Below are 24194 nucleotides of genomic sequence, written 5' to 3'. Positions count from 1 at the left end.
CATTCTTGCTAGAACAGTCAGCAGGTACGGGGAACCTGGGGTCTTCCCAGTGGTTCTGGACTCCGACTTCCATCAGCCCTAGTAAGCATGGACAATGACAAGGAATTGTGAGAACATCTGGAGGGCCACAGATTACACATCCCTGGGGTAGGACACCTTAGCATTCAGGTCACAGGAGCTGGTGTGAGAGCACTGCAGTGAATATCGGAGCTTTATTCTGCTGCATTTCCTGCAGATCATGGGAACACATTAGTCAGCTGAGCAGATGGGATTCCATTGACCCATTACTCACAGGCAAACTTCTCAGCTTTTGCTAATTATATGTTAAGAGGCTCACTTCATTGTTTTGAGACAGAAAAGTTGTTTTAGTGTCTGTCTGGTGTGGTTTTACACAGAAACCAGTACAGTGGTACCTCAGTTTACGAACTTAATCCATTCCGGAAGTCCGTTCTTAAACTGAAACTGTTCTTAAACCGAGGCGTGCTTTCCCTAAAGAGGCCTCCCACCACTGGTGCCCTTCTACTGTTCGGATTCCGTTCTTAGACCGAGGTAAGGTTCGCAAACCAGGACACTACTTCCAGTTTTGCGGAGTTCATAAACCAAATCATTCGTAAACAGGACTGTTCTTAAACCAAGGTGCCACTGTATCTTGTTTGTTGCAGTTATATCCCACATTTTTCTCCAAGGAGGTCAAGGTGGCATACAGAGTTCACCCCTCCTTATTTAATTCCCACAGCAACCCTGTGAGATAGGTTACGCTGACCTTTGGCTAGTGACTACCCAAAGGTCACCCAAGTGAGCCTCACATCCAAGTGAGGATTTGAACCCTGATCTCCAAGGTCCTAGACAGACTCTGTAACTGCTATGCCACACTGGCTTTGACATTTTTTGGTGAGTCTCTGGTTTCAAAATTTTTGTTGAGGTGTTGTTTTTGTTTGTATTTGCATATATCACTCAAGCAGATTGCCTGCTGCCTTGATCCATTCAGTCTGGAATGGAACTTACTTCTGAATAAACACACACAGGATTGCACTGTTAGTTTGATTTGTGTTCTTTTAAATGAGTTGTTTATTTATATCTGCATTTGGATGCACATATAGCCCTAGTCATGCTTTTACTTACATGTAGGACTTTTGTGTGCAGCAGGTGGTGTGGAGTTGTGATTATAGCCTTGCACATGCATTGTAACGCTGTTGCTTCTCCCCACTTTTGCATGCCGAGTGCAAAGGTCTGAACGGAATCTTTCATGAAAGCAACTGTTTGCCTAGAGGGCATCCATGGAAGCAGCTGGGTATGTCAATCAGCTGGAGTCCCTATTCACAAGCAGATGCTTGTGCAAAGGTTTTCAGATCTCCATGCTCAACATGCAAAGGTTGCAAGTGGGGCCAGGAGTACACATGAGTAAATGCATGAATAGTGCCTTCCCAGGTCAAGAATTAAGAGGTACTCCTACTGCTTAATTACTATGTGTCTATAATATAGTTAATGTGCTGTGCATCTAATGAGCAGCTGCCCACTTAATTCCTGAAACCACCTCCACAAAACCAATCTCTTAAATTGTTATATGTTTCCTTCAGGTTGTTTCATCTTCTCCTTTCCTACAGAGAGAGGGCATGCTAAATTGTTGTGCATGTTTCAAAGGATCGGCTTGTATAATGGATACTGAATTTGGCTCTGACATTGTCACAGAAATAAAAGGGTCACTTCCTGTATTCCATCTTGCAAACAAACAAATACTTGTTGATCTACAGTACCGGATGAGTTACAGAGGAGAAACAAAAATAAATTTCAGTAGAGATTTGAACATGTATACTACAGAGACCAATGTAACAGTCAAGGAGCATTAACAAAAATATCACTGACAGTTGGGGTTCCCATCCCCATGTTGAAAGCCCTATATGCAAGTAAGACAGCTCCCTGAAGACTAACACTGATCACGTATTGGTTGGGGAATGAGCCCAGCTGATACAGCAACATCAAAGGGGTGGGACTCCCCGCATAAATTCCCACTGGCCCCTTTGCACTTTTCAGTCTGAATGCCTGAAAAGGGATATAGTCGGACCTATTGTGAGCCATGGTATAATACCAGAAATGTGGAAAATATAATTTAAGAATCACAAGAGAAACTTTTCTTTCAAGATTTGTAATATTGAATGGGATTGGATCAGTATTAGAAATTAGCCAGGTGTGGGGCTCATTTTGTGACTGGCACAGGTCCAATTGCGACCGTGTAGAGATTTCTGAGTGCCAGGTTGAAGACTGGGGAAAGCAAAACGTCACTTAGAGAAGGATCTGAAATATTTTCCTTGAGGCTTGAATTTGTTTTATTCTGGATTGTTTTGTTTGATGTTTTAATGTGTTTTAAACGGCTTTGAGATTCGTTCTCTAAAATATAAAATCATACAAATGATAACGACGACGACAACCAATAATTTCCATTGGGTGGGCAGGAACAGGCACATAGACATTCCATTGTGGTGACCGTAACCTAGGTTTAAGGTGCCATTTAGTGTTTAGCTTATATTGAGTTTCTAACACTGAATTGAATCATGGTGCTTGTGTTGTAAGTCTGTACTAGGAACCCAAAATGATACACTGACAGTGGCATGGATTTTACATTAGATCTTCCCTAAGAAAAAGGAGGGAAAGCAACAGGTTTGAGGAGGGCCTCAATGAATGAATGGACGCCTCACTATGAGGATGGGGTCCTTCCTCAGAGTGAGGCATTATTGGTGAAGTGGCCATGGAGACCACATCTGCCACCACTAGTTTCCCATGACAGTGTCAAATGCATCTTGAAATTTAAATTTGAACCAAGATTTGCCACCCTCACAATGTAGAAGTGGATCCAGGAATCTTCACAGCCACTATCCCCACGATGCTTTGCTCTGAGAAAGGAAGCTTTCCTCAGAGTGAGGAATGGTGGTTCAGGAGAGCCCTGTTAGAGTACTGGGGATGGCACCTCCTTGTGGGTGTCAGTGGCTATAGTAGCCAGTGGGGAGGCAGACAGCTATGGTGATGGTGGCAGTGACAGGCAGCCCCATCTGTGTTGGATGGGAATGCAGCTTGCCAGTCTTCTCATTTGCTACCTGAACCATGAGGCTACTTCATTATAGTTTGGATAACTATTTTTAAAAATCCATAAATTTTGGATTGTGGGCAAATTTCACTGAAATCTTAACTTTGAAGAAAGCTTTTCACTTTGTAGTTTGTTGCCTCCTGTAAATGTATATGGATGTCCTTTTTTGAATAGTCCTCCTTTTATTCACACATCAGATTATTAGCATTCTTTTCAGGTGTCTTAATATAAAATAGATTTTATAGTTCCTGATGCTTTTCTAAAATTAAAGAGTTAGTGAGTTGTTATTTTCATAGCCTTAGTTTAAAAAAACTGGTAACTTTTAGTGAACACATCTTCACTGTAGGCATGTTTCCACTAACTAGTATATCTGCAACGTACATATTGTACAGTGGTGCCCCGCAAGACGAATGCCTCGCAAGACGAAAAACTCGCTAGACAAAAGGGTTTTCCGTTTTTCGAGGTGCTTCGCAAGACGAATTTCCCTATGGGCTTGCTTCGCAAGACAAAAACATCTTGCGGGTTGCTTCATTTTTCTTAAAGCCATTAATACCCGGGCAATCCACGCTCCGCAAGACAAAAAAAATCACAAGACGAAGCAACTCGTGGAACGAATTAATTTCGTCTTGCGAGGCACCACTGTATTAGGATGTGAAAGGCTAGTGTTTCATTATAGATTGGCTGTCAACAGTGGCATGTAAGTCTTTGGAAATAGTTGACAGTTATATCCTGGAGCAAGATTTAACCATGATGAATCAATTTCCTCTTTTTACAAAATACATCATTATTTTGTATGAGTTATAAATTTCACTTCCTGTTTAGATAATTTTTGTGGGTTGTTGTTGTTGTTTTTAATTGCTCACATAGATTGCTGTTGCAAAAGCTTTTGTAATCCTGGCATTAATGTTACTCTATAAGTGAAGAAATGTCTTCCCATTCTTGGATCACCTAATTATTCAGTCATCATTTTAAATTATGATAGTTATCTGTGAGTTAGTATGTGCAGCTTCACACATACAGCTGCTGGACAAATAGGTGCCTATCCTACAAGGTACTTAATGAAGGTTAAGAGCAAGTTACCTCATATGCAGAGTAATAAGATTAATTTATACAGGGGTTATATTTAAAAACAAAACATTAGTTTTGGATAAAGATTACATTTCATGAAGCAGGGGCATTCTTTGAGCTATCAGGGTTTCAGGAATGGATTTCCAACTTATTTTTGTATTTTAAGGACACCCCCCTAATACCCATTTAAATGCCATGTCAGGCATGGATTTCCAGTTTATAGTACAAAAGGCATAAAAGAGGTTCCAAAGAGCTAAAGAGCCTTCAGCGTACATGTGCAGAAACCAGGGGGTGTCCGGGGGGGGGGGTGTCGTCGTCCTCCTCTTCTGCATGATTTTCTGCATGATTAATCCAGCATGTTTTACAATCCACACATTATCGGCTAGGTTCCACTGTGAAAAACAGCATGCCTCTTTGTGGAGAAGGTCAACCAGGTCTAAATCAAGCTGTTTTGACTTAATGGAATCAAGGACAGGATGCAAATGCAAATTTTCTTGTCTCTTTTCAATGAGAATCGCTGGGATTTGCACTGCAGGTTTGAATAACAAATTAAGGGTTACATGTCTATATCTTTTCCATTGGATCTTAATTCTTGCACAGGGGTACACCTGCATGTCCCCGTCTGTAAGTTATGATACGCTGCTTCCAGCACAATTTTTGTAGAGAAAGAGGTGTCAGAAGCACCATGAATACCTCCCTTGTTCTCTTATAATGGCAATGGCGCCCACCTGAGAGGTGTCGGAACTGAGTTCCAGTGAGTTCCTACTGAAAAAAGGCCCTGGCTACTTCCAGTATTGTTGACTAGACTGTACAAAGATGTGCTTTAAAAAAATTCTTAATCCTGATATTGACTGATTAGGTGTTAGCTAGCTGCTAGCAGAAGGGCAATGAAATTTCATGGAGAGAATCCATGGGTGGGAGGAAGGGCCTTCCCCTTCAAGATTCTGCCCTCAACCTTGCTCATCCCTTTTCCTTCATTGATTGCTCTTTACTCCATCCCTTCCCCTGAGCAATTTTAGGCTGCTACAAAGGAGCAGGGATGGAGAACCTCTCACCCCAAGCCACAGGTCTCACTGGTCTTGCTTCACACCCTCCTGGGCTGGAATGCATCACTGAACTCTGATAATGACTCTTGCTTCCTGGATGGAGGATAGAGAGGTGTGTGTAGAAACTAGTTCACTGCACAGGGGTAAAATTTAAATCCATTGCTCCACCCACTTTTATTTCTTGCACCACCCACCATGTGTATGAGCCTCTGAGAAGGGAATAGAGCTCCTTTTAATATGCACTTTAAGCTGCTTGCATTCCCATTTAAGTAGCGACAACCACACGACATCACCTTCAAACAGCCCCTGTCCCTTTGGTTTTCACTTGTAAATTCAGATTTCCCTATTCCAGCGGTACATTTTGAAAAATATATCCAAACTGCTTTTCCGACAGTGGATGCATTGCCTTGATCCCCCCCCCCCCCATTCCTGGATGTGTGCCATTCCTGGGCAGACACAATTTTTCAGCTGATTCTTATGTAAATGCCCTGGTTGTGCAAAACTAACACATTCAAATGAACAGATTGTAAGGTGCAGACAAAGACAAAAGGGAATAGCTGCTGGTCTGGACAGGATCAAGCAGGTTTGATCTTCAACTTCAATTTGACTAATAAGGTGAAATTCAGAGGGAGAAAATGTGGATTCCAGCAAGTGTACACAAGCCCTTAAGCAGCAACATCCTAGGCTTTGCGCCATGACATCCAGTAGATTCTATTCAGTGACTTCATTGCTTCTGCATCACTATGCATCAGCAGAAAAAGTAAGAGATAGGTCAAAGGTAGGTGATAGCCTGCAGCACTCTCAAGCCAGTTCAAAGATAGGTGTGGAAGGCAAAGCATTTTCAATGTAATTCTGGTTGTTTTACCAGAAGCCATAACTTCCTTTGTCCCATCTATCATGTCATCTCTTCCAAACGTGAAGTGGATCAAGCAGATTCTTTATATATAGGAGCCAACACCCTAGCCTTGGTAACTACTTGTCTGCAGACTTTTTAGTTACAGTGGTACCTCAGGTACTTATTTCGTTCCGGAGGTCCGTTCTTAACCTGAAGCACCACTTTAGCTATTGGGGCCTCCTGCTGCTGCCATGCTTCCGGAGCACGATTTCTATTCTCATCCTGTTCTCATCCTGAAAGTTCTTAACCTGAGGTACTATCTCTAGGTTAGAGGAGTCTGTAACCTGAAGCGTATGTAACCCGAGGTACCACTGTACTAATTCCAACAAGTGGTACATTTACAGCCTTATATCACCTAATCATCCTGAAGCTGCAAAAATAATTCCTAAATATGAACTTCTATTCATACGGGAAACAAACAAAAACTTCTTAATACATAAAATATTTTTTAAAAAAACTGTTGTTATTGAAGTTGAAGCATTCTCTTAAAGTTGAGGCATTCTTTTTCACAGTGCATATCTTAAAATTACAATACGTTTCCTGTGATTTTTCCCGTTCCCTTCTGTTGCATTACAAGCATCAAGTAAAATCAAAATCTCAGTTTTGCTTTCTCATAATGCTTATGAAAATTATTGTCACAAAGTTCAGTTGAAGTCCCTGAAGAAGAAGCTACTCTGCAGCCCTTCAAAATAAAATAAACTTATTTTTTTATGACTGCAGTATAACTAAGTAGCTCCAACCCATTCAGAAGGTCTCTAAAAAGCACAAACAAATTGGATGTGATTGGGGCCATCATGTTTTTAAATATTTCATTTTGTACATTTATGTCCCATCTTTGGGGCCACATACATGGCATTCCTAGATGTCTCCCATCAGGATTACTGTGGTATCCTGTCCTCCATTGCTATATTTATTTTTTAAGACATTTTTATCCTGTTTTCCAGTTACAAAATCAAATTGTAGGCAGCTTGCAATAAAAATTTTAATCTCAAGATTTCAAAAAAACAAAACAAAACAAACACCCAAGCCTAACAATACAACAAACATTCCATGGATATGATTGACTCTCAGTGCAATCCTTTGTGCAGTTACAAAGTAATCCCATTAAATTCAATATGGGGCTTGCTTTTGAATGAGTAAGAAGACTAATTTTATTCACCTTAGAAAACATACTCTCTGAAGCAATGGCAATCATATTGTCTAGTGAGAATGAAAATATTCAGCTTTGACGTTGTGCCATGTGCAACTTGGGTTACGAATCCCATAGCTGAAAGACCGTCTGCCAGTGGAACTGTTAAAGCTTTTCTATCTCAAGAGATCTGAAAGGGGAAAGAGAAAATGTAAAGAAGCTGCTTTTCAGTGACAGTTCTCATTCTGAACTGTTGGTTGTTTTGTTCCTAGTGAATGAGAAACACTGAATCAATTTCTATTGGTAAAAAAGGATGCGAGCTGTCAAGTTCCAGAGGACAGCACTCTATCATTTTTCATTGTCATTGAGTGCAAGTATGATGAATTCTTGAGCTTCAGCTCTTTTGTTGAAGGGAACTTGACTCAGTGTACCTGAATGAAAACGTTAGGGAGGAAGAGACGAATGGGTTGGTTGGTTTTTTTGTCCCTGTTGGTTGAAATGACCACGCTGACTGTGAAAAGAATGACCATTTGAAAGCCGTAAGCAAGCAGAACCTGCCAAAGTTCATTTAATCATAACAGAAAAATTTAACATGCTCCATTTTACCATGTCTCTCTACCAGTCACTAAAGCAGAATTATTCAAGCTTGGTCCCCAGATATTGTTGAACTACAGTCTCCATCATCCCCAGCCAGTTTAGCCAGTGATCAGAGATGATGGGAGTTATAGTTCTAACAACATTTGAGGACCCAAAGTTGAAGAAGGCTGTACTTAAGGATGCATTTGCGAGAATGCTTTTTGGTAGTAGGTTCCACTGAAAGCAGTTAGGCTTGCTTCCGTGTAAATAAATGCATTAGCATTGAGCATAGTGCATATCCCAAGCTTTTTGCTGCCTTAACTGCACTTGAGTCTCGATCTGCTCCTTCCCTCCTTCAAATTAGTAAAGTGATTATATGCTGCAGACAACCTTTATAGGCTGCAGACTTAGTGAGGCGGCTATCTCTTCTCTGATCTTTGCTGGGAATTGCAACCGGCAGCTCATGTTGCTTGGGACAGATACAATATTTGTTCACTACACTAGCAAAACAAAGCTGTCCTATTTCAACACACCCAGTACCTTGCTTTATTTGTCTTTCCACAAGTCATTTTACCTTCTATCCTGCTTGTACTGGCAATATTCACACACAACAAACTCCAGAATGTTTTCTTTACAGATATACAGACGTTGGTCTTTCTGCTATTATAGCACACTGTGACTTCTAAGGCTATTGTTTTAGCACTTGCCCTGCCAAGGTGGCACCATGGGGCGGGGGGGGGTGATAGATGAAAGCAGGAATTGGTGTCTGAGTTCTACAGCAGGAGGGGGCACTATTTAGTTTTTGCTTCAGGCAGCAAAATGTCTTGGGCTGGCCTTGTTTATTCCTGTTTTTTGTCTTACATCCAAGAACAACTGTTGTCTTCAGTGCAGCAGCAGACAAAAAATCTTCCTACTGCACGTTTCCCAAGAATAAGCATATTTATATTTCACAATGATGGCCCCATTCCACGTTTCTTTTTGAACATCCCATTGATTTCAACTGGATTATGCCCAACTAAAATATGATTAGGTCTGCAGTATTAGATAACATTGATATTTTAGATTATATAAATATTTAAAAGTGCTTCGGATCATAGAACCAGAGTAGATCAAAGGTGGCAGGAGCAAATCTCCACAGTGATAAGCAGCAGTGCAAAGTTCCAGCTAGCAACAAGAGAACTGAACTAGCTGGTGTGTACATGCTGCAGTTGGTATAATAATGTTACATTTGTTATGAAAGCATGGTGCAAAATCCCAACTAGATAAACAGGCAGGCAGGTGCACAATTTCAGTATTAGATTTTAGGGTGATGGGTTGGGATTTGCTTTGTTTATTAAAGTTTGCTTTTAAAATGTAGATGGCTTGGAATTTAAGGAATTATGCAGTGGCACTGATAATAAACGTCATTTTCCTGCAGTTCAGAAAGTGAAAATGGGACAGAAGAAAAAAAGAAGAGTGGGAAACCATATCCTGGGCTGTCACAGACATCACCAAGTGATCTTGAATGTTTTGAAGACCAGAAGAAGGTTATAACGTCACGGTAATAAAGAATCAAATATACAAACTTTACAGTAGTGTAACTCTTCCAAAGAAAGCTGTTAAACACACAGTTCAAGAGGATGTTGCTTTTGCAGTCCCATTTGGACCACTGCCAATGTGGTGTGGGGTTCAGGAGAGTTTGAAAGGCTGGTCCAGATGGCCACCAGATCCAGACTCTGGCCACTGGTTACCTGTCCCTGCTACAAACTGTAGTAAATAGAGATGAGTGGAGGGTCCCTAACTAACCACAGACACATCCCATTCCTCTCAGTTATTAAACATCTGGTTTTAATTCTCTTGAACACATAAACAAACCTGAAATTGATATCATACGAGTAACCAGTGAGTCTCAATCTATAAATAATCTTCAGCTTCTCACTTAATTCTGCAAAGTCATAGCTTAGTAATTAGAAACAAGGGTAATAATGCCATACAAATCTGGAAATAGGATTTGGTGTTTTGCCAGTTGGTTAGATAGATATTCATGTTCTGGGTTCTTAACATAAGATCTCACTGGCTGATAGCTCTTCAGTTTGTCCTATCATAAGCTGGCCCAAAATTCTATACTGCACCTATGTAATAATATATGTGTGCCATTACCATGCTCATCTTTCTGTACATCCATTTTGCATATACATTTCACAGTATTGTCATCAGCATAGTTTTAGTAAATGCATTCCTCCCTGCCCAATTTGTATTTCCTTCCTTCTTCTCTACATGCAGCTACACTCATCCTCAATCTGCTCCCTGATGGAAAAACCTCCATTATGGATGGAGCAACTAGCTTTCTTCTCCCCTCCCCCAGATGAGATAAATATCAGGGCAGAACTAAACCTATTCCTATGCATCATTAATGGCAGTAAGGGACCATTATCAGTTAATTAGGGCTCTGGGTTTGAATTCATTTGAGCTCATATGATGAATGTTGCCTGTGTAAAGGAGGAGTCTTCAGTCATAGGCTTGGCATGACCTGGTGTCCAGTCTCCCCAGCACACCATAGGCCACATTGTACTTCAGTGATGGTTTCCTTAAAATGTGTAATTTACATGCATGGTTCTTGTGACTGAGCGGGTGTTTGCAAAGCTTCCAGTAGCAGTCATTTGAAAACTTCAAAATAAGCATATTGGCTCCAGATCTACCTACTATTTCTCTGGATTTATTTATTTTTAAAGTGTGGTGAACACGGGTATCAAAAGTGAGCTGATTATGTAAAAGAACACTCCCTGAGACCTTTAAGGGTAAGGTGTTGTTGGACTCCATTCTTATCAGCTCCAGCCAGCATGGCCATTGGTCAATAATGATAACTGTTGTCCAACAACATCTAGAGGGCCACAGGCTCCCCATCCCTGCTGCAGAAATGCTGCCTGTGAGCTTTAAAAAAAAAAAGAAAAACCTCATTTTGAAAACAATGTTATAAACAGCATGGGATGTTGCCTTCCTCTAGGTCGAAGACAATAGTGGATAATACCTTCTTGGCAACAGATGGCAAGAATGTCTCAAAGCCTGAAAGGAAGAAGAGTGCCTCAAATCAGGTACTGGAGAGAATCTACTTGTTTGGGATCTAGACCCTGCAGTCATGCCTCTACAAGAGGTCCGGAGGGTGGCAACACGAGTGGGCCTTTTCTGTGGTGGCTCCGTTTGTGGAATGCTCTCCTCAAGGAGGCTCACCTGGCACCATCATTACATATCTTTAATTGCCAGGCGAAAGTGTTTCCCTATAACCAGACCTTTGGCTGATTAAACATTGTTGTATGGGCTTTTAAATGTGTTTGGGGGCTTGGTTTGTTTTTGTTTTACAATGTATTTTGTATTCTCATTTTATATTTTTATGTTGTGAACTGCCCTGTGATCTTCTGATGAAGAGCAGTATTAATTTTTATTTTTAATAAATACCAACTTTAGGCAAAGTGTATTGCATGTTTAAGTTGGCTGTATTATTGTGCCAAACTACAACGATGACCTCAAGTATTTTTGGACCTTGTGCAAAGTATCAAAATAATTCTCCCTCAGACATAATAGTGGCATTTTGGGCCTCTGACCCAATCTGTTTCCACTGCCACTGTTATCCATTGCCTGGGACTTTGTTCCCTTCCAATAATATTAGGCCCTCAAACTGTACCTCTGTTCCTGAATAGCATAATATAACCCCAGTTCCTGCATCTTCTGCAGAAAAGGGACTTACAGTTAGTTGCTTAATGCAAAGATAGACATCAGCTGGTATATATAGTAATGTTTATGCAGCAATAACCAAAATGTATCCATTTGTTTCCTCAACTTTAGTTTAAGGCAAATGCTCACTTTCACAAGCTGTTTCTGGATGTCCCAATTGACGAACCCTTGAGGAAAAGTAAGTTGAATGCTATATTTTTTCCTGTTTTGTTACATTGAATTTTCTGTCACACTAACCCTTTGGCATGCCTCAAAGTTTTTGCATGGAATTCTATTACTAGCTAAAATATTAGTGAGAGATTTCTGGCCATTGACACGTGAATTTGGATGTTTAGTTTTTGATAAGCTCTTCTAGTTCATAGCCAAGATGTTTTCTTTCCTAAATATAATTCAACGACTATCTTGTATTGAGTAGCTTTCTCCTAATAGATCAGAGTTCAGCTACAAGAGATTTAGGATATGATCTAAAACTATTTGACTTTTTCAGAGTGATTCCCCCTCCATGAATAACAGCATTTACATTTCATAGACGGTATTTAATACATTGCTTACAGCATTGCACAAGTGCAGCTGTTAGATAATATTGTACTTGTGACCCTTTCAGATTTTACCTGTGCGTTACAAAAAGAAATCTTGTACCAAGGGAAGCTATTCATATCGGAGAACTGGATTTGCTTCCATTCTAAGGTCTTTGGCAAAGACACTAAGGTAAATGAAGTCAAGTGTTACGATGCATTGGACTTGATTATTCTTGCCTAATTCTTTTTTTAATATGGTTGGGGGTGATGATATAAATGTTAATGGAAACAATGGGACACTTGTAGATTTAGAAAATTAAAAATGATCCAGTGGTTTCAACTCCACAACCCTGGGTAAAATAATGTTGAATTTATTAATAGAAGTGACTATATCAATTGTTAATGCAGCATTAGGTCTACAAAAAGAACCACAAATCACCTGGTGGTGGTAACGTAATTTGACTAGTCTTCTCAGTTCAAGATGTTTCTCTCTGGAGAAGCTGAGTTAAGGAAGCAGCATACTGCTTCCCTTCTAAGCAAGGGTTTAATTGGAGATGGAGCAGGGTGTGACTTGCATGTTTAGTTGTATATCTCAAAGTATCTCAGGAAGCAGATGTCAGCTGCTTTGTGACAGGTCTATGCAAGAATCAGCTTTCTCACAATGGGTTATTTCTCAGTAACCATAAAAGCTACTGGAGCGAAGTTGCCACCTTTATACTCTAATAACTGATACAATCTCATTTCAGATTAGTATACCTGTGTTGTCAGTGACACTGATAAAGAAAACTAAGACCGCCCTTCTAGTGCCAAATGCCCTGGTTATAACAACAGTCTCTGATAGGGTAAGTGCACATTTTGGGAGAAGCTTCTTAGCACCTTTTAATTCCCCATTTTGTTTCGTTTTTCCTCCCCTTTCCCTGTCCTTTTCAATTAGCTGTTTGTCTTGTTAATTGGCTGTCCTGGTTTTATTGAACGTTAAATTTTTACTTATTTTTTATTTATTATCACTTTGCATTTATACAGAAAAAAAAGCAAGATCTAACTTGGATTCAAATAAAATAAACACACAGCTTGCTCTTCATCCCCTCATGTTTTTACCCATCCTTAGCCCCAGTTACTGGAAACATCAGGGAGCAGTTGCCAAGAAAATATCTGGAACTTTTGACACAAAAGAAGTGTTTTCACCAAGCGAAAATGTTCCTCTTTACCTAGGCCTTCAGCTGATTGACATCTGTTACCCTTTTAAAGTGTGGTGTGTGGGGGGGTATTGGGTTGCTTTTATTATGTATTTTCTGTTTTTTATATTGTGACTATGTTGTGAACCGCCCTGAGATCTACGGATATAGGGCAGTGTACAAATTTAATAAATAATAAAATTAAAAATACCCTGAACCAACGTTGTGGAAAGAGTAACACTCCCCCTGTAATGCAGAGATTTACAACTGGTGGTCCCTCGGCAAAATCCAGCCACTCAAGAGCCATTCTCTGCCGTTGTCTAACCAAGATAGTTTTCGAGCTATGTGGTATGGTGGTGGCTGGGGCCCTCAGGAATGCAACCATGTCAACTGAATCAGTGGTAATAGAGATACAGGCCTATTTTGCCCCTCCACGTATGTCTAGGAAAACTAGCTGTTGGGCAGGCTTATCTGAGTGTGACCATAGGATTGAGATATGCTAGTAGAGGTCAGCTTGTAGGGGGAACTCAATACGGACAGCATCAGTGTTGGATACAGATAATCAAGGCAGATGATAAAAAGTAGCTTGCCATGTTGGATGACACACAATGCCTTTTATGTGCCTTTGTTCTTAGCTAAAGCAAGCTATGGCAGTCCTCCCAAATGCTGAATAATAATTTTGGTGGTTTTCTTTTCAGTACATGTTCGTGTCCTTTCTGTCCAGAGACACTGCTTACAAACTATTAAAATCAGTTTGTCAACATCTAGAGGTGAGTGAAAACCTTTTTCAGGTGTGTCTGTGTCTGTTCTCAGTATTAGTAGTTGATCAAATGGTGTCATTTCAAAATGTGTTTTCAGGATGTTAGTGTTGGCAACAGTCCCAGTCTTCCTTCTCCAGAAAATAGCTTCCAGGCAAATCGCCCGACAACTTTACCACTGGTAAGTTTTGTTTTTTAATAAAATTAAAAGCAAAGAACTGATGAGGAACAATATGGAATGGCTATGAGCCAATATAATTTTCAGTAATAAGATTTTTGTTTTGAGATAGTATTGGAGGCTTTGTAAGAAATTCCTTGCTCCAATTCTGGTATGGACTAGCCTTTGCCAACCTGCTGTTCTCCAGACATTTCAGACTACAACTCTCATCAATCCCAGCCAGAACATGCTGGCTGGGGCTGATGGGAATTGTAGTCAGAAACATCTGGAGGGCAGTGAGCTGACAAAGGCATTAATGGACCATTTCATGCATGATGCACACCTGCATGTACATGCTGAACTTGATATTAAGAATGTTGAATACTTGATGTCTTTATGATTACTGAAAGCTCACTGCAATCAAATGCTTCACTAATTGCTTACTTGTAAAGCTCCCTGGTCAACCTCTGGCAAGTCACTAGAGCTCTATTCCAACATTCATCATGAGTAACTTGTACAGAGATTTGAAAAGAGAAGCTTCCACATGAACAGCTGTTCATGCATAGGCTTCCACATGATTGATACCAGTCCACAGTTTTGATTGCATGGACAAGTAGATGCTCACAGAGACTTCCCCTTTCAGATGTCATTGTGAGCATGTGGACATCAAAGATACATCCTTTTTCATGAATTCAATGTGGCGTATCAAATGTAGATGCATTTTCCCCTTAAATGAGCTAATCAGTGTTTTATATATTTGAGTAAGGTGGATCACACCTAGTTCTGCCCTTTTCCCAGGCAAACCAGATTTTAAGCTTGAGGTTTACATGAATATCTTCAGATATAAAAGCAATAATTATTCAGAATTTTCAGTCTCCATATAAATTGAGCAGAAAGCTATCATAGATCTCCCACCGTGGCCTGGTTCTCAAGACATAGGCTTCCAGGACCACACAAAAATGTGGGTTCCTGGAGAAAAGCTTGCAGCCACTTTCCCCCTCCCCAGTCCTTGTTTTACTTCTATGATGCCCTGAAATAAGCCCAGGTGTGGCTTAATGGGTCATCCGAACCCAGGCTTGTGGTTGGTGAAAGAGAACTTAACCAAGAGCCCTAGTTTGGACAACAAGCTAAGCCAATTGTAGGAGAATTGTACCTTCTGGTACATTTGTACTAAGATGTTAAATAACATCTGGTGAAGCTCTGGAATCCTTTCCAACTGTATTCCAAGAGTTTCAGGCGAATTAAGTTATTTGAAAACTAGATTAGATTGAGAGAGCTTGACTTGACGGATCAAAATCTTTAGGGAACTGCAACCTAAGTTTTCTATTTTCTACTGCGCCACATTGCTTTAGATATGCTTAATATTTGTTACTATTGTGATGTTATTGATCCATATTACTGAAAGTGACATTGGGGGGTGGCAGCAGAATATTGAACAGACCGTTAATTCTTAACTAACATTCCTGATGCATCTTTTCTTCAGGATTTCAATGAAGATTTTTCTGAATTGGATGGCATCATCCAACAGCGCAGACAAGAGATGGAAGAATCCAGCAGCACTGGTTCTCAAACTCCAGAACTGGAAGCCTTCCAAGGTTTGAATAATAAACCGTTTCTTTACTATCCAGAAGCAGAAACTGCAGCCTTTTATCTAGGAATTTAGAGCACTTTCCCAGAGGCTACATACACTCTGTACATTTAAAGCTCATTACTTCCTCCAAAGAGTCCTGGGAACTGTGCTTTGTTCAGAGTGCTTGAAATTATAGCTCTGTGAGGGGTAAACTGCATTTCCCAGCTTCCTTTGGGAGATGCCATGTGCTTTAAATATGCTTTAAAAGTATGGTGTGCATGGAGCCAAAGAGTGGGAAATGTGGTTGTTGTTTATGTAGTACTTTTTAATGTGCAAAAAGCTTTAAATTCTTTGTAGTGGTTTCAACACATATGTAAGACCTGTCCATATAAGGTCTGGTTTTTATTGTATGGAGGGGAGGGGTCAGGCACAGTTTGACACATATTGGCACTTGTCCAAGAGAATTAATAGGTTAGTCCCAACATGCTCTGTGTAAAATCACACTGTGGACTGAAGTATTAGCTATTCAGTAACACCAAGAGAACATAATTGTGTGAAGCCTCATCTTGAGGTTGCAAATTCATTTTTCGAGCACTTAGGCCAAATCAATGTCTTCTCAACATATTCATGCTGATCAGGAATGCTGGAAGTTTCTTTATACCATGTCAAACCATTGGTCCTTCTGGCTCAGAGTTGTCTACATAATGACTATCAGTAGATCTCCAGATTTCTGCCAGGTCCTTTCCCAACCCTGCACAGAGACACCAGGGATTGAACCTGGGACCATACAAAACATGTACACTACACTGAGCTACAGGCCACTTCTTGTCAGTGTTTTGATCAAGCACCTTCATACTTTTTGAAGCCACCACCATCGGACATCTCCTCTCTTCCCACCCCCCACAAATGTGCAGAATCCAGGCAAACCATTTTTGCCTCTTGGAATCCTGTGCTGAAGTATTATGCAGACTCTACTAAAATCTTAATCAATCTGGTTGTTAAGCATCTGATCCATGGTTCTGACAACCACAAAAATTATGGATATAAGACATGTCCTACTGAAATGAGGCTAACTTCACAGTAATTTTTATGCACCTGCATTGCACTTTGTGGTGTTATGCAATGCCTTGAGTTGTTCACAACTCCCATTATGCCTGATAATTGGCCATGATGGGAATTTCATCTGATAACATCTGGAGTACACCGCATTGGTTATCCCAATACTGCATGCATTTGTTTTTAGTTTGAAATGCTTGTTCTTCAACAGATTACCATGTTGTTGAGACCCAGACTCATCTGAAAACCTCCAGGGTGGAGTCAAAGGCTGTCCATACAGATGTTAAGGCTAAATATTTGTGTGATGATAAAATCAGGAATCTTCCAAGAAATGGTAAATAGAGCAAATCCCCATTTGAAGCTGGTGTTGCGGGCTAGGCTGATAGATCCAGGCAGGGTTGGATTTCAGCAATTAAAAATGACCATAGGTTGAATCTAGAAATGGCCTTCTATATGTGGAAAGTATCTCCTGCTCACAGAGAGGCTCCCTATATTATACATTGTGCAGAACACTGGGAGTGAAAAGTGAAATTACTTCTGCAGGTGTTCTTCTACTTGTGCAAGAACTTATGCAACCTCTTACCCAAGCAGAAGCCAGAGAACTGCTACAGAATCTACCTCTGATAGCACTAACTCATATGAAAGTATTTGTCAAACAAAGCTAGCAGCTGCTTCTCTTCTGCTCACATTTTTGTGGATCCAGCTGACAGTGGCAAAAAAATAATAATGTATACCAGACTTTCACAGTTTTATTTGATCTTAATTTTTGAGGCAAAATTCTGGAAAGATGCAGGAGATGATCACATATGCAAACCTCCCGATAGAATATGACATACAAAGCAGAAAGGTGAAAATCAGCATTTCGGTAGGGAGAATGCCTGTTGTAGGTAGGAAGTGAGGAAGGAATGGGCAAAGACTGCACCCATAATTGGAAACTTCTCCCAGCTATGTGTTCCTTTGGTTTACAGCTGGAGTCTACTTATGACACCAGATCTTGCTCTGTGCAGGTTCCGCTCCATGTAGTACAATCATAGCCTTGCATATTTCTAGAATTCCTTTCTTTGCCCCACTGTTCTAAATAATATTCCATTCAGATCAATTTACAGATTGGAATGCTATCTTACATATGGCTGAGAACATTAGCTCATCAGTCGATTAACCACATATTTAAGCTGTAGTTTTTAATCAAGGCTTCCTTAGGTATAAAGGTGCCCAGTGCTGATGGCTTAACTCTAAACAATGTGCTCAGTTGATTTAGAGCATAATCATATTGCATAATAGACCAAGCCAGTTACCCTTCATTAAGTGGCTTCAGAGCATAACCTGAATTAACATATTGTAACATTTTTAATTAGTGAGGAAGAAACAACAACAACAGTCAACTTGCACCCTACAGTCATTTGGCAGTTGTTGTCTTATGGAGCGTGTCTGGTCGTATCATTTTCAGATGCTTCAATAAATATTTTATTCTTCTCATAGCTCCTCCTCCTAGAATCCTTGGAGTCCTTTATAGAGTGAATTACCAGAAGTTTTTGACTGTGAACCACATACTTATTCTCTATGCAATTCTGTAAGTATATATAACCCATTCCCCAAACTGCAAGGTTGCAAAAGCAAGACTCTGGGAAACTTTGCTGGCTTAAATCTGGGATGCTTTCAGAATGCTGGGCTTCCTGTGGCTAAATAAATGGCTTGCACATTCTCCCCCTCCCCCCCCCCACACACATTAGCTGCACACCAGTAAAGAATCTGAATATGTTCCACAGTACAAGTTTCCATTGCGGAAAATGGAAGCAAAAAATGTGTGACCTTTATAAATTGCTCAGATTTGTGTTATATGGATAATAGGCTTATGCGATTTTCTAAAAGCATTTTGCCGGACTCCTGGAGGCTAACTGAAAGGAGATTGAGAGATATTTTAAAAGACCATGGGTGAATTGAAACAGCCAACAACATTGCAAACCAGGTTGCAGATATGTAGGTTGGTGGAGTAGACAGCAGTAGAGCTTCACTATACATTCTGCTGTCTTCTGGAGTGATATCAGCTGGTTCCCTGGCTGCAGCAAGCAGTGGAGGGTTAAGCACCATTGCATCTTTTAAATAAGGCATAGCCACCTTGCTGCCCTCCTGATGTCATGGACTACAACTCCCATCATTCTTGACCATTGGCTGTGCTCGCTACAGCTGATGGGAGTTCTAGTCCAACATTATATTCTGAAGTTCCCCACATTAGCCACCTCTGTTGTAAAGGGTGAAGATCTGGATGAGTTTATATTCCCAAATGGAAAACACTTGAGGAAAAATACCTGCAATGTCACTCTGAAAGTCTTCTTGCACGATTGAGCTTTGCTGTCTGAAATTGAGGCACATCAGCTTAATGGGGTGGAAATTTAACTGTTAAATTCCTAATAATGTTACATGGCTAAATGAATGTAGCAGCAATTTGGTGTGTGGTGATCAAGTGTGGGTTTTTTTGTCTTCAATCCACCTCTCCTACAGCGTTTGTGTACTTATTTTCTCGACTTTCTACATGAGATATAAAATCTACATTCTGGAAGAGCAGCTTGGCACCATGGCTTCCTATGTGGATTCACATCCCCACGTGTAAGAATGATTTTGTTGTTGGAATCTTCTTTATCTTTCCATTTTTAATACTATAGTCATCCTGCTAGACCTAGCTTCATCATCATCTATCCCATAGTTTCTCCCTTGGAGTTAGGCTTTCATTCTCTTCTTCAAGCAGTCATTTTAAATCTGCACTTACATGAGAGTAATTCCCATTGCATTTAATAGGACTTTTTCTGAATAGATATGTATACGATTGCATGTACATAGTGCACATTATTTTTGGCGTTTTGGTCTTTAACTGACATGAGGTAAAACTGTAAAATTTAATCCAGTGCTATCTTTCTGTACATTCTCATTCTAGTTGCTTACCTCACTATCACACAAAACTCCAGACATCTCCTTTGTGCATTTTTAAATTGTCTTCTGCTTCCCTTTCCCCGCATTTACTCTCCATTTCAGATATCCAATAAAAGAAGGTCTAGGATCTCAACTGCCTCTTAACATTGTTGGTCTCTCTGAGGAGCTAACAGCTAATCTTATCAAACTGGAAAAGGTGACTAATAGAGAACTGTGTAACTAAGAATTGTTGCATTTTAAAAAAAGTTTCCCAAGGTAGCCAGACCTTCCAAGTCCTAGAAGAGGGATGGGGAACCTGTGATGTTGGACTCCAACTTCCATCAGCCCCAGACAGCATGGCTAACAATCAGGGATGGCGGGAGTTGTTGTCCAACAACATCTGGTGGGCAAAAAGTTCCCCATTCCTGTCCTAAGAAACAGCTGCTGGTATGCATGAGCATGGAAAGTGAAATTAATGTTTATAAGGGTGGCATGGTACTTAGCAACCATTCCCAAACTCTTAGCACTGATTTTGTGCCAGCCCATTTGGTAGTGGGGGAAATTCCTACCTGAAGGTTAGGGGAACTGGATCCACAGGCTACTTTGACAGGTGGTAGGGCTGCCTACCTGTCAGTCGCCTGATCTCACCATGACAGGCAAAGCATTTTCCTTTGCTTATATGTCTTGATTTCAAACCATGGTGGTCAAAGGAAATATGAAACTGAATTGTGCAAAGCAATCAGGGCTTGCAAGTCTCACTTTTTTCCAGAATTGGCTCCACATAGCAGCTCCGAGTGGCACTAATCCCAGTGGGGCTTGCATTTGGTGCCAACTTAAATGGCGGCAGATACAAGCCCTGCTTGACAAGGAACAATCTCAGGTGCACTTTAAGATGGCTAGATTCTTCCTTTGCAGCTGCATCCTTACCTGTCACACACCTGCCCTAGCTCCCAAAGCTCTCGTGAGTTTTATTTACAAATAATTTTCATAATTTCTTACGGCTCACTATAAAAGGGCTCTTTGTGGGAATGATTTTGCATTAGCAAAATGCAACATAAGACTTCCACAGAGCTTCTAATCGTTACCATGGCACTGAGGCTTCTACGGAGGACAGAAAATTTGCCCTTGTGGACAGCTGGAACAGAACACACACACACGTTAAGCCCTTTTGCAATGTGCAAACGAGCCCTTCATATTTATATGACAAACTGCAAAGCCTGCCTTTCTACTTAAAAGAAAAGCCTTAATCAGTCACTCTGTTTCCCAAACAATGTTGTACTTCCAATGGACAGGGGCTTTATTTCTGCCATTTGTTATCAGGAGATTTGCTTGTCTAGTTTCCTGCTCCCTGCAGATGGTACCCATTTAGGTTCATTTGCTAACAGTCGAAACAGATGAACTTGCTAACCTCTGCCAGGGAGCCTAAAACTAGGTGTGGAGGCCCCTTCACACTGCAATGTACAAATCTCTGTTACAATCAAGTTAATTCAGACCGAGAGGTTTTCCCCTGAGTACTTTTCTATTCGGTATTGTACTTCCCCAAGAATAGTTCCACATCCAAAATTCAAAAAGTTACATGATGACGTGGTTCAGAAACCACAGAACACGTTGTTTATTTTCTGCTGCTTTTCTGCAATGTGTTCGCTAGTATAGAGGCAATAGACCAGAGATAGGGAGGCTGTGGCCCTTGAGATGTTGCTGATTCCGCTTCCATCAGCCCAAGCCAGCAGGACTAGTGGTGAGTTGCAGCATCTCAAAAGGCCACAGATTCTTCACTCCTGAAACAGACAACAGAAACCTGCTAAGGTATTTCTGTTGCCCATCAACAAATACTCATCACACAAAGACGAACTGAATCTTCATAGACCTTGGGGAAGAGGCACTCAAAGCATGCTAGTTGACCTCAGGATACTTTCCCCAGTGATTCTCCATTTAAAAGCATCCCTGAGGATGGATAAGAACTGTTTGTGCAAACCATTGCTACAGAGTTTATAGAATTTAATTTACGGGCTGCTTGGATTTAACTGGATTGAGTGCCTTGACTTCATAGAACATACTCCAGTTAAGCAAAGCGTATGACACTGGACTGTTCATCTGTTGTACAAGTGGCTGCAAGTTTTATTCAAATCCTTTCTCTTGTATTTTTCTTTCCGTATTAAAGATCCAAAGCAATTTACAAAAGCTACTTGAAGATGGTGAATGAATTGCCAGCTACCTTCATTCGTACTTCGTTTCCTTCCTGATAAGCAACTCTAAATGTGACATCAGACTCTGCTGGCCAGGGTGTTATGTTCTTCAACTGACTCCAAAAACTTCACTCTCCACTAGACCGTGGAAGTTTGAATCTGTGCAATAAAGTGTCTCTATTCAGAGGATGATGCCTTTCTATTACCTATAACGTTGTGAATAACTGGGAAGACTGATCTTGGTGCTTTGTTATATTACTTAAATCCACAGTAATTCTACTTTCTTTGTGTGACTTTCAGACTTAATATTGTGTGACTAAGAGTAATGCTTGGTGCGGATGTAACATTTGCTGTACAATCATGTCTGGAAAGTTATATGCCTTTCACATACATGTATTGCCCAGCTTGTTTCACTTTTCTTTTTTTGCCGAAACAGAAATTGGGCACGTGACCAACATGTTAAGCAGCAGGACCCAATGGGCTTCATTCTGCGAGGTGCTGAGCAAAACACCGTTCCCACTTTGCTCATGTTCTTCACTGGTAGGAGGCGACACATTCCGTGCAGACTTGCCAAATGGCCCTATTCTGCATGCCATTCTGCTGTCAAAGAAATGTAGCAATGAGTAAAGTTTTACTGGAAGAGCGTCCATTGCTAATGGGCCACCCCCAAGTCAGAATGTTCTTTGCTTAGCAAGGCTAATTGAAAAGCTGACAACCCTAGTTGCATAGGGTTGGTCCAGATGATGGATGGGTGTGTTAAACTTGGTCTGGGCCTAACCCATAAATTTTACTGGAGCAGAAATATACCAGCAGAGTTTAGCCCATTTAACTGGTCTGCAGATACCTAAATTAATAATTGCTTTCATGTACTTAATTTCTGTATCAGGATATCTGACACCTAATTACTGTATTTATTTTTGAAAATGCACTTGAAGTACTCCAAAGGAAGGTTTTTTTTAAAAAAAAAATCATATTGACTCTAGGTACATGTGTTACTAGGTTTGAGGATTGCAATCTGTCATTCAATTGTGTTGCTTTCATTCACTCTGTTGGAAGAATGGCTAGCTAGTGATTACAAATTCTCAAAGATTATGTGATGGTGTATAAATTCAATTATTATTATTATTATTAATGGTAACTCCATGGTATTTTGATCTACGATGGAACCATTATTTTTAGTGCTGTGTTGGCAATTTCTCCTGCATTTATTCCAACCATTTCCCATCAATATGAAAAGGAATTGCATTAGGACATTTCCAAATGGATGAAAGGAATTTTGATTAAATACTTTTGGGAGAAGGGTACAGGCTTCGGATGTGCTTACCTTACTTTTGAGGTGTTTGCAAGTGTCTTTCAGTCCGCAAACCATCTCAACACTAGTTTGCACTTCTGCAGCCTTCCTGGGTGCCTGCACTTCAATTAAAGTCCAGGGTAAGACATGAGGTAAGTCCTCACATGGGACTTTTTCATCAATAAGTGCAGGCAGCCAGGGAGGCTGCAGAGTGCTGAAGAAATGTTCCCTGGGAATGAAAAAAAATTCCACATGCACCATCCTTAAAATTAGCTCAAAACCCTGTATTGACTGAAATTCTACAGAAATTTTCAAGTACCCTAAGAATAGGACAGAAAAATGGAAGCTTTTTTTACATAGGAAACAAATTTTTGAGAAACTGAAGGACAAATAGCAACGCAACACTTTTTGCCACTAGAATATCCATAGCCCATATTCTGCCGCATACTACTGTCTTCACAGTGCCTTACCAGTGAAAAACCTGGTAATTCATTAGTTTTAGCCAGATGAGTTGGTTCATATTAATATTATTTAAAATAACTTGGATCTATAAAATACAGTGTTTTCTTTACATAGTAGAGAAACTACCTTATCATTTCTGTGAAATGTAACTTATTCATTTTTAAAATAAACTTTCTAAAACTGCAGTGTGTGTGCGAGTATGTATTCAAGTGTGTCTAACCTGGAAGCTAATTCTGCACGTGGTTAGCTGATCACAATCTGAACATGAGATAGAAGGGTGATAATGGCTGCCAAAAAAAAAAAGGCCAATGAGATCAAAACCTGCTTTAAGAGAACCATAGTTTCCAGGCAAGGGGTGTAGCAGTTCTACTTAATTCTGCTCATGCCATTTGAAGTACTGTGTCCAGTTCAGGCTGCTGTACTTTAAGAAGGATTTTGACAAATAGGGGTTCAGAGGCGGGCTCCGAGGGTGGTCAGCACTATGGAAAACATTGGAGGCACAGAGAAGGCTTAGTTTGAAGAGGAGAGTGGGAATATGTTAGCAGCACTCTCCAAATACCTAAAGGACTGTCATATAGAAGAGGGCAAAGACTTGCTGTCTGCTGCCCCCAAGGAC

General features: G+C 40.4%; 1 protein-coding gene across 5 annotated transcripts in view; it reads left to right on the top strand.

Annotated features, from left to right (window-relative positions):
- The window catches only part of GRAMD2B (GRAM domain containing 2B), a 60376-nt gene extending 36613 nt beyond the window's left edge, over positions 1 to 23763 (top strand). For 4 of the 5 annotated variants that reach the window (XM_081880508.1, XM_081880506.1, XM_081880505.1 and 1 more), the window contains 13 exons: positions 9211 to 9333; positions 10777 to 10864; positions 11613 to 11679; positions 12106 to 12209; positions 12766 to 12861; positions 13893 to 13964; positions 14053 to 14133; positions 15593 to 15704; positions 16947 to 17069; positions 18215 to 18305; positions 19235 to 19339; positions 19763 to 19856; positions 21801 to 23763. In XM_081880508.1, coding sequence (XP_081736634.1) covers positions 9211 to 9333; positions 10777 to 10864; positions 11613 to 11679; positions 12106 to 12209; positions 12766 to 12861; positions 13893 to 13964; positions 14053 to 14133; positions 15593 to 15704; positions 16947 to 17069; positions 18215 to 18305; positions 19235 to 19339; positions 19763 to 19856; positions 21801 to 21842 — 1198 coding nt within the window. In that variant the 3' untranslated portion in view covers positions 21843 to 23763. The remainder of the gene's footprint in view (positions 1 to 9210; positions 9334 to 10776; positions 10865 to 11612; positions 11680 to 12105; positions 12210 to 12765; positions 12862 to 13892; positions 13965 to 14052; positions 14134 to 15592; positions 15705 to 16946; positions 17070 to 18214; positions 18306 to 19234; positions 19340 to 19762; positions 19857 to 21800) is intronic. The other variant, XM_081880507.1, reaches the window with a different exon arrangement.
- Positions 23764 to 24194: the final 431 nt, after the last annotated feature.

The sequence above is a fragment of the Podarcis erhardii genome (genome assembly GCF_964252035.2).
Source record: "Podarcis erhardii genome assembly, chromosome: 11".
Classification (NCBI taxonomy): domain Eukaryota; kingdom Metazoa; phylum Chordata; class Lepidosauria; order Squamata; family Lacertidae; genus Podarcis; species Podarcis erhardii.
The sequence above is the reverse complement of the archived record's forward strand: the minus strand, read 5'-3'. Positions and strand labels throughout refer to the sequence as shown.